At 44.4% G+C, this 13,572-nt stretch overlaps 1 protein-coding gene across 1 annotated transcript in view; it reads left to right on the top strand.

Moving 5' to 3' along the window:
- IFI6 (interferon alpha inducible protein 6) overlaps positions 1–13,572 on the top strand; it is a 52,267-nt gene that overhangs the window by 37,304 nt on the left and 1,391 nt on the right. The window contains exons 2-4 of the mRNA XM_033955407.1: positions 7,432–7,543; positions 9,890–9,961; positions 11,511–11,672. Of these exons, the coding sequence (XP_033811298.1) occupies positions 7,477–7,543; positions 9,890–9,961; positions 11,511–11,672 (301 nt within the window). The 5' untranslated portion in view covers positions 7,432–7,476. The remainder of the gene's footprint in view (positions 1–7,431; positions 7,544–9,889; positions 9,962–11,510; positions 11,673–13,572) is intronic.

The following is a 13,572-nucleotide window of genomic DNA, read 5'->3' as shown; positions in this document are numbered from 1 at the left end:
TTTTGTCCCCCTGAAAGTTGTATAGATTTTAGTTATGTACATCGCTTTGAAGTTTGATTAAGCGATCCATCAAATCTTAAATAAACTTGGAAACTGACAAACTTAGTTTGCCCTCAGAGTTCACCCCAAGGAGCATGACCTGCAACTTAGGTGCGCTCCTTTGGCATGAAACGCCACCAGCAGGGAAATTAAATACTATCAGTTACTTCTGGGGCCAAGCTTACATTGTTGGACCAATCGCAGGGGAACAGAAAACAGCAATAAATATGTAATACTCTGCCAGCAGGGAAATTAAATACTATCTGTGACTTCTGAGGTAAGCTTACGTTATTGGACCAATTGCAGGAGAACAACTGCAAATCAGATGCTGAGTAGAGAGGGTTGGGCGAATTGCAGGTGAACGGAGAACAGCAGCAAATCAGGTACAAAGATGGATATGCAAATGGCTGGAAAACAGAAAACGGAGAGTGAGCATAAATGGGAAGTTCTCAGACTGGGAGAAAGTGACTAGTGGTGTACCCCAGGGCTCAGTACTTGGGCCGATCTTATTTAATATTTATATCAATGACCTAGAAGAAGGAACATCCAATGAGATCATCAAGTTTGCAGACGACACAAAACTATGCCGGGCGATCAGATCACAGAAGGATAGCGAGGAACTCCAGCGCGACTTGTGTCAGAGAAATGGGCGGAGAAATGGCAGATGAAGTTTAATGTGGAGAAATGCAAAGTAATGCATTTAGGGAGTAAGAATAAGGAACACGAATATAGAATGTCAGGTGCAATTCTGGGTAAGAGCGAACAAGAAAAGGACCTGGGTGTACTGATAGATAGGACCCTGAAACCGTCAGCACAATGTGCGGCAGTGGTAAAGAAAGCAAATAGGATTTTAGGCATGATAAAGAATGGAATCACGAGTAGATCGGAGAGGGTCATAATGCCGCTTTATAGAGCAATGGTCAGACCCCACTTGGAATTCTGCGTCCAACATTGGTCTCCCAACCTAAAGAAGGATATAAAACTGCTGGAGAGGGTGTAGAGACGAGCAACGAAACTAGTAAATGGTATGGAGAAACTAGAATATGAGGATTGACTTAAGAGACTGGGATTGTTCTCCCTTGAGAAAAGGAGACTGCGAGGGGATATGATCGAGACCTTCAAAATACTGAAAGGAATCGACAAAATAGAGCAGAAAAAATTATTTACATTGTCCAATTTGACACGGACAAGAGAACGCGGAATGAAGCTAAGGGGGAACAAGTTCAGGACAAATATCAGGAAGTTCTGCTTCACGCAGAGAGTGGTTGACACCTGGAATGCTCTCCCAGAGGAGGTTATTGCGAAATCGACCGTCCTAGGATTCAAAAGCAAATTAGATGCACATCTCCTTATGAGACTTCCACAAATATGGCAAAAGTAGTAAAAACTTGTACCAGTCCCAAAATGTAGAAATAATTAAAAGTATCAAAACAGCTGGACTAGTGCTTAACAATTTCAATAACAATGTTTTAAGTTTTTCATGAGTGTGCCTCAGCCCCACCACTCCACCGCCGTACTATCTTGTGACTGCGTGGAGGTTTATGTGGCCATTCATCATCGGCTGCTCATATCTTTTTAATTTTATAGAATTGTGAAAAAATGCCTTCATATATATTTTTTTAAAAAAATGTTTTTCTTAATATCAAGGGTGGTGTAAATACTTAGCTCTTATCAGCCAACGTCTGGGTTAGACTCCCAGACGTTGGCTGATAAGAGCTAAGTATTTACACCACCCTTGATATTAAGAAAAACATTTAAAAAAATATATATATATGAAGGCATTTTTTCACAATTCTATAAAATTAAAAAGATATGAGCAGCCGATGATGAATGGCCACATAAACCTCCATGCAGTCACAAGATAGTACGGCGGTGGAGTGGTGGGGCTGAGGCACACTCATGAAAAACTTAAAACATTGTTATTGAAATTGTTAAGCACTAGTCCAGCTGTTTTGATACTTTTAATCATCTCCTTATGAGAGGCATAGAAGGATATGGGTGACTAAAAATTACACCAAGTGTAGACCTGGCTGGGCCTCCACGTGTGTGGATCGCCGGACTTGATGGACCGAAGGTCTGATCCGAAGATGGCGCTTCTTATGTTCTTATGTTATGTAGGTGCAGGGTAGAGAGTGTTGTTGGGCCAATCGCAGGGAAGCAGAGAACAGTAGCAAATCGAATGCAGAGTAGAGAGGCTGCATAAGAGACAATGCACAGGTAAATTATATGGGGGGGGGGTGGTATATGGGTGGAGTGTGGGCAGGGTCAGGTGTTCTCTTTTTTTTTTTTTTGTTTTCACAAATATGCTGATCCTAGCCCTGATATTTGTCTTGGCCAGCTGCCTCAATATCGAGAGGAGCCCTTTCCTGCCTGCTGCATTCAGTACCGTGCCAGAGAAACGAAACCTATACTCTTCTCCATCCTCCCTCCCTCTCACATAAAAGGACTTGTATTCAGTCACACCACTTCACGGATCAGCTGCGCATTCACCTTAACCAGGTAACTTTGACTCTCTCTGATTTACAATCTGTCAAGATTCTCTCCTGTCGGTGCCTTTTTTTTTTTCTTGTCATCGTTTCATTGCTTTTGCCACATTCTGTGAGCTGGCAGTTGTTGATTTACTGTTTGGATGGTGAAAACCACTATTTCTTATGCAATCCTTCCACCCTGTTGGTGATTTTATACATTTCCATCGAATCTCCTTTTCAGCTGCCTCTTTTCTAAACTGAAGAGCCCCAGCCTGTTTCATCTTTCTTTGATTGCCACGCCAATTTTAAATACAATAAAACCTTGGTTTCAGAGAATAATTTGTTTCGGAAGCATGTTTGTAATCCACAGCACTCGTCTATCAAGGCAAATTTCCCTATAGGAAATAATGGAAACTCAAGACGATTCGTTCCACAACCCAAAAAACTTTAATACAAAATATAAAACCTTGGTTTACGAGCATAATTCATTCTGAAAACTTGCTTGTAATCCAAAACACTCGTATATCAAAGTGAATTTCCCCATAAGAATTAATGGAAACTCAGATGATTCGTTCCACAACCCAAAAACTTTAATACAGAATACTATACGTTCTTGTATTGCAAGACTTCGCTCGTTTAGAACAGTCACTACACTCCCGCAGCGTCAGAGAGAGAAGAACCATCGGCTCAGTTGGGATGATGTGACGCGTGTATACTGTATGTACTCGTATTGCAAGACTTCGCTCGTTTAGAACAGTCACTACACTCCCGCAGCGTCAGAGAGAGAAGAACCATCGGCTCAGTTGGGATGATGTGACGCGTGTATACTGTATGTACTCGTATTACAAGACCTCGCTCGTTTAGAACAGTCACTACACTCCCGCAGTGCCAGAGAGAGAAGAACCATCGGCTGAGTTGTGATGATGTGGCGCGTGTATACTGTATGTACTCGTATTGCAAGACCTCGCTCGTTTAGAACAGTCACTACACTCCCGCAGTGCCAGAGAGAGAAGAACCATCGGCTGAGTTGTGATGTGTGTATACTGTATGTTCTCGTATTGCAAGACTTTGCTTGTATATCAAGTTGAAATGTAATGAAATGTTTTGCTTGTCTTGCAAAACACTTGCAAACCAAGTTCCTTGCAATCCAAGGTTTTACTTAGGTTAGCAATTTCATGTTTGAGCTCTTTCAGAACTCTGGAGTGAAAGTATCCGGTCTTGCCGATTTTGTTACTTTTTAATATGCCAATCCAGTGTTTTTCAACTCGGTCCTGGAGTATCCCCTTGACAGTCAGGTTTTCAGGATATCCACAATGAATATGAATGAAAGAAGTTTGCATATAATGGAGGGCATTGGATGCAAATTGAGTTTATGCATATTCATTGTGGATACCCTGAAAACCTGACTGACAAGGGGGTTCTCCAGGACCGAGTTGAAAAACATTGTCTAGGTGTAAATTTTACAATGACTTGCTTTAGTTGCTTTGAATCATCACTGTTAAAATGTACTGAGTGTGTATACAATTCCAACATTCTCCTTAACTTTGGTCTTTACTGAGAATTCATTTAGTTGGTGTTTTTTTTTTGGGGGGAGGAGTTAAAATTTCTCCCTCTGAGAATGTCTTTTACCCCTTGGTTATCTAATAGCCCAACTAACGCCTTCACAGGCTTTTTATTCCAAACATACTTGAAAGAGTTTAGTAACATAGCAACATAACATAGTAACTAGGAAGGGGTACAATCAAAACTTTAAAACGTCCAAAAGCTTGTTTATGTCGGCTCTTTGATGTACTAATAGCCGCAACGTCCACCAAGTGCCAATAATCAAAACAAACATTCTGGGCGTTCAGCAGCACTTCTAAGCTGCTATGTATCCAGAGCTCAAAGGGGCGTGTTGGGAGCCAATCAGGACCTTATGCCCCTCCCACTGCATCACATGATGCAGTGGGAGGGGGAAGGCCTGTCATTCTCAGCACACAGCCCTGTAGGCAGGAGGGAGAGGGCTTCCCTGCTGCTGATTTGTCTTTTGCAGGTCCGGGGGATCGGGGGATGTGGGAGGGGGTTGTCCAGAAATGTTGGGAATGTGGGATCTAGAAATGTTGGGGATGTGGGAGGGGGGGGTCCGAGGATTTCGGGAGAAGGGGTGTAGGGCTCCATGGCTCAACTGATCCTGGCAGTTGATGGGAATCCCCATCAGCTGAGCCTTCAGGAATTTCCAAAACCGGCTCAGCTGATGGGGATTCTTCTGCCACAATCAGACAAGCTGGTTGGGTACATCTACAAAACTTTTGTTCGTTTTTCATGTGGACATTTTTATTTTTGAAACTGTCCAAAAAAAGATAGATGTCCTAAGGACCGAAACTTTATAGGTTATTTTCAAAAATAAAAGATTGACATCTGGCAGTTTTGAAAATGGACTTTTTTTTCTGCTGGGTTTGTGGACGTCGTGCCCAAAACGTCCAACCTCAGACTCCTCTCGAAAATGCCTTAAGGATTGGTGCTGGGGCTAATTCTGTTCAGTATGTTTGTGAACAACATTGCCGAAGGGTTAGAAGGTAAGGTTTGCCTTTTTGTGGATTATACAAACATTTGTAACAGAGTGGACACCCCAGAGGGAGTGGAAAACATTAAAAAAAGATCTCCATAAGTTGGAAGAATGGCCTAATGTTTGGCAACTAAAATTCAATGCAAAGATGTGCCGAGTAATGCATTTGAGGAGTAGAAATCCGAGGGAGCTGTATGTGTTGGGAGTTGAGGCTGATATGCATGGACAGGGAGAGGGACCTTGGGGTGATAGTGTCTGAAGATCTGAATACGTATACTCTAGAGGAGAGGAGGGCTAGGGATGATATGATACAGACACTTAAATACTTGCAAGGTATTAATATAGAACTAAATCTTTTCCCCACTCTCTCTTCCCCATTTCCCTTCAGCGTCCTCAGCCCACTCTCTCTCTCCACTTTCGTTCAGCGCACGCACATAAAAACAAGCAAGTAATTTTCTATCATTTTCATTCTATTCATTCATAGAAATTAAAGTCTAGATAATGCCAGTCACATAGCAAAACATGATTTTACAAAAATAATTCCCTGCACAGTCAAGCCTGCAAGGATTACTAGATGTCTTTCAGCAGCTCCCTTCCCTCCCCCCCCTTACCTTCGTGGCCAAGTCAAAATGATCTACCAACAATAAAATTTTAAAAACACAAAGCACACTGTACGCAGAGAAAATGTTAATTATCATTTATATTCCACGGGTTTTCAAAGAGGTCAAGGCAGATGACTTTATGCAATGTCACCTCAGTAACAAGTATACAAAAATAGACAAATATTCCCACTCCCTTTTTACTAAACTGCGATAGCGTTTTTTAGCACAGGGAGCTGCGCTGAATGCCCCACGCTGCTCTCGATGCTCATAGGCTCCCTGCGCTAAAAACTGCTATTGCAGTTTAGTAAAAGGGGCCCATGGTGCAAAATATAGACAGCATATATAAATTCTCAAAACGGACACATTTTGATCATTAAATTGAAAATAAAATCATTTTTCCTACCTTTGATTGGTAATTTCATCAGTCTCTGGTTGCACTTTATTCTTCTGACTATGCATCCAATATTTCTTCCCTTGTTTCAGCCTCCTGTATGCTTCCTCTCCTCCAGACCTCATTCCCTCCCCTAACTTTTTATTTGTTTCATCCTGTCCCCTTCTTTCTTTCTCTCTCTCCCCATGCCCCCTTTCTTTCTGTATGTCTGTCTTTCTCTCTCTCTCTCTCTCCGTGCCCCATTTCTTTCTTTCACCCTGCCCCCTTCTTTCTCTCTCCATTTCTGTCTTTCTCTCTCTCTCCCCATGCCCCATTTTTTTCCTTTCTTTCACGCTGCCCCCTTTCTTTCTTTCTGGCTCCCTGTCCCCCCCCTTTCTTTCTGGCTCCCTGGCTCCACCCCCTTTCTTTCTGGCTCCCTGTCTCCACCCCTGCCCTCCCCCATGCCACCACCACCACCGCTGGGGAAAGGCTGCCACTGGCCATCGGAAACAGGCCAGCGCCGAATTCGCCCTGCTTTGTTTCCCACGGGCCGACCAATTCTGGTTGTCCGACGTCAATTCTAACGTCAGAGAGGACGTTCCGGGCCAGCCAGGCAGCGATTGGCTGGCCCCGAACATCCTCTCCGATGTCAGAATTGACGTCGGACGGCTATAGTTGGTCGGCCCGCGGGAAAAGAAGGGCGAATTCGGAGGGAGGGAGAACTGGCGCCGGCTTCTTTCTGATGACAGCAATGGCAGCCTTTCCCAGGTGCCAAGCCAGCTGTGCACCCCCTTGGGCCCGTGCACCAGGGGCGGACCGCCCCCCCTAGGTACGCCACTGGCGTAGCCGGTTCACCCTATTTAAAGCCTTATCTTTTAAGCTCTGAGGGGTGTGTGAGGGGAAAACCCCCCCACCACTACAGTTAGAAGTCCTGGTGCTCTCAGGTGTATGTGTGTGTGTGGAGGGGAGGGGGAATTTCCAAACAGGGAAAAACAGGAGTTTTCAGTGTATTGGGGGGGTTCCCCCCCCAAAAAAAAAACCATGAGTGCCAGCACTTCTAACTGTAGTCAGGAGGTTTCCCACCCACACCCCCCCTCAGAGAGTAAAAGATAAGGCTTTAAATAGGGTGAACCGGCGATGCGCATATGTCCGGTGCATTTTTGTTGGCACGGTTTTGTCCGCCGCGCTTTTAACGGTGTACCGAAAACTTTATAAACATTCACGAAACTTTCAATATAGGTTTATTTTTTTTAGGAAATCTTCTAACTGAATGTGTTGCTTATTGTGCTAAAAACCTTGTGGCTGTGAGGCAGATCCCGCTAAGGGAATATGAGTGCTAGAAAGCTGAAAGGGCAGAAACATGTGCATTGTTCTTACTGTAATGGAAATTGTACATCTCCTCAGCAGGAACTCTGCCTCCCTCTACCTGCGAAGGGAGACTCTTGCAGCATAATGTGGAGAAGACTGAAATCCACTGCCTTCCTGCTCTTATTCTTGTCCAGCTTGGTCCCTGATGCTCGTAAGCTTTTATTCTTCAGCTATTAATTGTATCTACATCCTTTCAAATCGATGTTCACCTGGAATGAATATACTTAGTGTGTCTCAGCTCTTGGAGGTGGGGGAGGAAGGAGCCTCTCAACCATGTTTGTTATCTCTACATTCTCTATCAAGACCCTTAACCAACCCTTCAGATAATCTCAGGGCCCCTTGCTCGGCTCATCCCCTCCTTCATGATAGCTCCTTTCTCCCCCTTCCTCTTCTACCCTCTCACTTCTTCATCTGCCAAGTTTGGCTAAATTTGTTGTAAATCCGATAAATTTGTTGTAAATCTTCCTTCTTCATCTGCCAAGTTTGGCTAAATTTGTTGTAAATCTTCCTTTTTCATCTGCCAAGTTTGGCTAAATTTGTTGTAAATCCGATAAATTTGTTGTAAATCTACATGTCTATGCGGATCCTAATCTAATTAATGTAAACCGCCTAGAACTCGCTGGGTATGGCGGTATATAAGAATAAAATTATTATTATTATTATTATCAGAGCTATACAATATACCAGGGGTAGGCAATTCCGGTCCTCGAGAGCCGGAGCCAGGTCAGGTTTTCAGGATATTCACAATGAATATGTATGAGATGGATTGCCTCCTTGAAATGCAACTCTATCTCAAGCATATTTATTGTGGATATCCTGAAAACCTGACCTGGCTCCGGCTCTCGAGGACCGGAATTGCCTACCCCTGCAATATACCAATATAAATACTGGAAGCAGTTAACTCCCCACAGGTGTGCAATGTGTTGGGGAGGAGGGGTATGTATGTACCATGCAGAATGGCATGTGAGGGAGTACACCAGGGATATTTATTTATTGGCATTTTAATCAGCAGTTATTGATGCTGATTAAAATTGATTACAAGCTAAGCATGTAAATGTAGGCACGAAATCTGTGTCTAAATTTTACACACGAGTCAAAAAAAAGGGGGGGGGCACAGAATGGACGTTACTTTAAGTTACACGTATAAAAGAATAATGGCGTCCGTCGGTGCGTTGCTGATAAGGTTCCGGATGTGCTGAGCTCCCTATTTTAATTTTTATCAGTCATTGCGATCACTGCGTTCTGAGAGCCAGATGCGGCTCGAGGTTCCATCAGTGAGACTTTTAAAGACTTTATCGTTCTGTGGTTACGGCGCAGGGGGTGTCATTGTGGAATGCGTTACCTCTTGAGATGAAACGAGTGTCCAGTGTGCTGCAATTTAGGAAATTTGTAAAGACTGGGCCATTCAAGTTTTATATTTTCAGCCTCAAGCACAGGTTTGAGGTAATAGTATCACGTCAGACCTATTCAGCAGGGCACTCATCGGAGCCACTCTCGCCCTTATGCCCTTATTCAGTGTATTAACTTGGCCCCTCTGATCCAGGAGATCCAGGGGAGAGTGTGGCGCAGTGGTTAAAGCTACAGCCTCAGCATCCTGGGGTTGTGGGTTCAAACCCATGCGTCTCCTTGTGACCTTGGGCAAGTCACTTAATCCCCCTATTGCCCAGGTATAGTAGATAGATTGACAGGAAAGACAGGGAAAAATACTTGAGTACCTGAATAAATTCATGTAAACCATTCTGAGCTCTCCTGGGAGAATGGTATGGAAAACTGAATAGTGTGAAGAGTTTCAGCCTCTGATAACCAGAGCTGGTATTGTGACATCATAATGCCTCATTCCACCAATAAGAGCCAACCTCATCAGTGATGTCACAATGGCTTGATTGTCCTCTACTTTGCTCACTTTTACTACATTTTGATTTCTAGAGTGGCGCAGTGGTTACAGCTTCAGCACCCAAGGGTTATGGGTTCAAACCCACACTGCTCCTTGTGACCCTGGGCAAGTCACTTAATCCCCCCATTGGCCCAGGTACATCAGACAGATTGTGAGCCCACCGGGACAGACAGGGAAAAATGCTTGAGTACCTGAATAAATTCATGTAAACCATTCTGAGCTCTCTTGGGAGAATGGTATGGAAAACTGAATGAATAAATAAATATTTAAAAGAGTTCTCTTGCATGCTTTTGTATTTCTGACGTGATTTTATGATGTTTGTCTTTTTGAATTTTATTGTGTGTGTTTTATTGTACCAGGTACAGAATTATTGGATGCTGTGGGCAATACATTTTTAAATTAATAAATAAAATTTAGTTGCACTTACTGGCCATAATACTATTCGTTAAACCACAGTTAACTTGAAGAGCGACTTATAGAATAGTCCTTTTTTGGATGTCGATGTTATTGACACCATATATAGAATTTAGCCCATACTTCGAATGTGCAGGAGGAGAGAATGAGCCCATTACTAAGTCAACCTTTCTGTGTTTGTCTGCATAGTGGCCCATGAGAAAGATATCGAGGACTCCTGTGGGTTCCTGGATTCCATTCCCTATGTAGCAGTGGGAGCAGGTATGTCATTAATTCATTTCCACTTCTTAACTAATCCCTCTGTATTCGCGGTTTCAGCAATTGCGGCTTTTAGCTTGCTGGTTCCTCCCCCCAAATTACATCAGCTTGCTTAGAGAAATCGCTGATTCCAAGTGTTTACAGCGAAAATTGCCGATTCCCAGCACTTTCTTCACCATGTTTTGCCACTCCTTCAGGAACAGACCCACCATGTTATTCGTGGTTTCACCATATTCACGATGGTTTTTAATAGAAAACAGCGAATAACATATGAAAAAGTTATTTGCGGCTTTTCTGTATTTGCGATTCTGTTAATCCCCTATCACAGCGAATACGGAGGGAGAAGTGTAGATGACTGCAGTTTCAGACTGAGGAGAGTAGTCTTTGGGGTTGGTTTGCAGTAGAGGTGCCCGATTCGAATTGATTCACCGACTCACTTCAGGTGAATTAATTCAAATCGATTCGTTTCCAGAAAGAAAAACCCCCCCCCCAGACTTGCCAATTTGTGCCCGGTGGCACCCGCCCCCTTGCCGCCGATCTATTGTGCAGAGGCCCGTTTCGGCTTTCCCTCTGCCGCAGTCCTTATGTAACTTCAACCGCGTGTTCCTCGCGACCCCCGTCGCACCCGGGAGTGACATTGGCAGCAGAGCCGACGAGGTCGCGAAGAGCGCGTTGTAGGCCGCCGCGAGCAACAACTTCAACTAGAGGTATGGGGGAAGGGGGGCGCGTGCTTGGAGGAGAGGAATGGGAAGAGGGGTGCCAGCGCCCCTACCAACATGGTGCCCGGGGCGGACTGCCCCCCCCCCCGCCACACCTTTACTGTGCCACTGACAGGGCCAGATAACAAGACCTTAAATCCCAAATGACCTTAAATGATATGTGAACCTCTACTGGCAACCCATGCAGACAATGCATAAGGCAAAAGTGCAATCTTATCCCAAAGCTTCTTATGGGTTATTGTACATGGTTTCTTCTAAAAGAGAATTTATAATTTTATCATATCCAAAAATATTAACTTAAATTAATGATAGTGCTCAGTGAAAGCCAAAGTGAACTTTTAGGTATAAGAGCGCAGGATTCTACCAGCTCAGGCTTGAAGACATCATCGAGCTCCTCCCTCCCTACCAATAAACTAAAATATCTTTATGAACAAAGTGAAAACATTCAAAAAAGGGTAGAAGAGTACTTATCTCTGCTGGAACAGTTGTTATGTCCTGGGCTCACAATACTTCAAGTCCAAAAGTGCTTAGTGAGCCCCGTTCATATCATAAACGCCAACAAATCATAATAAACCCCCCCCAAAAAATCCAAAAGTCAACAATTAATCCACCGTCATAGTCAATTCCATACAGCTCATCATGACATCGCCGGTCGATGTCCGCACAGGCTTGGAGGCCCTGTAGACGCAGCCACGGGTTTAGTGCGCCGTGGCGGAAAAAGTTTGCGACACGCTGATCTAGGTGGTCTTTGGAGTTTACATGTAATAGGGTCTTTGTGACAGTTGAACTGATGACTAGCTTGCTAAGTAATGGACCGTGTCATTTTTCTTCAGTGGCGGCTGTATATGGGGTGCCTGCGGTGTTGGCCGCTTCAGGGTTCACTGCTGCAGGCATAGCAGGTGGTACTGTAGCATCTTGGATGATGAAGATATCTGCTGTTGCTAATGGAGGCGGTGTGCCTGCTGGAGGGGTTGTGGCCTTTCTTCAGAGCTGCGGTAAGCTGCTGTATTTATCTTTCATTTCATTACAAGCAGCAACAAATTCAGTATTCCCTATAGTTAGGGTTACCTGATTTTCCTTTTGGGAAATCTGGACCCCCCAAGCCCACCCAGTTCCACCCATCCATGCCTCAGTCCCGCCCCCAATCCCTCCCTGCCTCCCGCTGCCTGCTTTCGTCGGGCAGGAGGGCCCTCGCACACGTGCGGATGTCACACAATGATGTCATCATGTGATGCCCGATGGCGACGATAGAAGCTTTTCAAAACCCAAAGTGCCAGGTGTTGAAAAGCCATTCGGACCCCCCCGGACATGTCCTCAAAAGGACATCTGGTAACCCTACCTATAGTTTTACCATAGCGCAAGTTTGGTTCTCTCAAGGTGTCGAAGGAAAGGGATGTAAAAGTGTAAGTATATCACTTTTGTTAATCATGCTATTTCATTTCCCATAAACCTGAATAATCTATGCATTTGTTGGAAGTATTAATAAAGTGGCTGACTTAAAAAAAAAAATTTCTGCAAATATAGTTCTCTGATCACTGTTCCCTCTAAGATCTCATGCATATTCATTGGGGAAATCCTGAAAACCCGACTGGATTGCGGCCCTCGAGGAGGGACTTTGACACCCCTGCTCTAAGGTGAGCGGGAGTCCTCCAGCTGTAATGCTGCCAGTGGGGGGCGGTGCTTCAGCATTGTATTTTCAATTGTTAGGGAAAGGTAGGTTTTCCGGAGTCCTGCAAAGCTTGCTGTTCCTCATTGTTGAAAATGTGGTAGTGAAACAGCACCGCCCACTGGCAGAGCTGTAGGTGAAGGGCTCCCACTCAGCTTAGAGAGAACAGTGGTTCTGATATATAATTTCTTTTTGCAGAAATCTCTCTGTCATGCACACGAGCAACTGCTGCTAATTGGGAAAGGGTGAAATGTTTACTTTGCAAGGAAAAAGCATTGGCCTGTGCACGAAACAAGGTTACCAAGTGGGCCTCTAGAAGGAAAAAGCATTGGCCTGTGCACGAAACAAGGTTACCAAGTGGGCCTCTAGAGAATGCTAATAAACAGTCACTTGTTATCTTTTCTGTTCCTTTGAAGTAAAAACTTTTTTTCCTTTCCCAGGAATTTGTCCAGTGGCAGTAGAGTGGGCATCCCTTCAGCCTTTATTTTATTTTTTTTGGGGGGGAGGTGGAAGGGGGTAAGGTAGAGGGGATGGTTTGGGGGAGGTGGCACCTGGCACAGGCTGGGGGTGGGGAGCCTCCATTGGCAGGAGGGAGTGAGCATCCTTCCTGCCAATTTTTGCTTATGCGAGGGGGGGGATTGGCAAGGCAGGAGGGATTAGGCATTCCTCCTGCCGATTTTCGCTGGCGCGGGGGTCGGTCGCCGGTGCCTGTTCATCAGGGAGATGTCGAGGAGCGCTGTCATCAGCAAAGGTGGGGGAGTTTAACTTTTATCTGTGTGTTTTGTTATTTTGTAATGGGGCAGATGTGCGTGTGTAGCACACACACAGCATCTGTGCCCATTTAAAATAAAAAAGGTTTCCTGCCCTGAACAACTGAGTGGCAAATGATTTTCATGCATCAATAGCTCTTTTAGAATCGGAGCGGACCCATGTGGTCTTACTGATCCTGTTTAGTGCATCTGATCCTGAATGTGTAGTGTGGTACATCCCACTGGTTTGGAGTAGTCTATATGGACGATAAGAAAGATTACTATCCCACTAGACCAGTCCAGCTTCCTACCCCAGAGGACTCTGGGATAGAATCCTCTCTGTAGCTGTTTTTGGAGTAGAGTTTCCTAACATTCTTCTTTAATTTGAAATATCCCGTTTTGTTTCCAAGGGGCTTAGTTAAGTACCATGGGGTTCATTTTGAGGTCTTGTACCAGTGATGTTGCTAGAAATTGTGGTGT

This window comes from Geotrypetes seraphini, chromosome 8, assembly GCF_902459505.1.
Source record: "Geotrypetes seraphini chromosome 8, aGeoSer1.1, whole genome shotgun sequence".
NCBI classification, from domain to species: Eukaryota; Metazoa; Chordata; class Amphibia; order Gymnophiona; family Dermophiidae; genus Geotrypetes; species Geotrypetes seraphini.
This window is presented reverse-complemented; position numbering and strand designations above follow the sequence as displayed.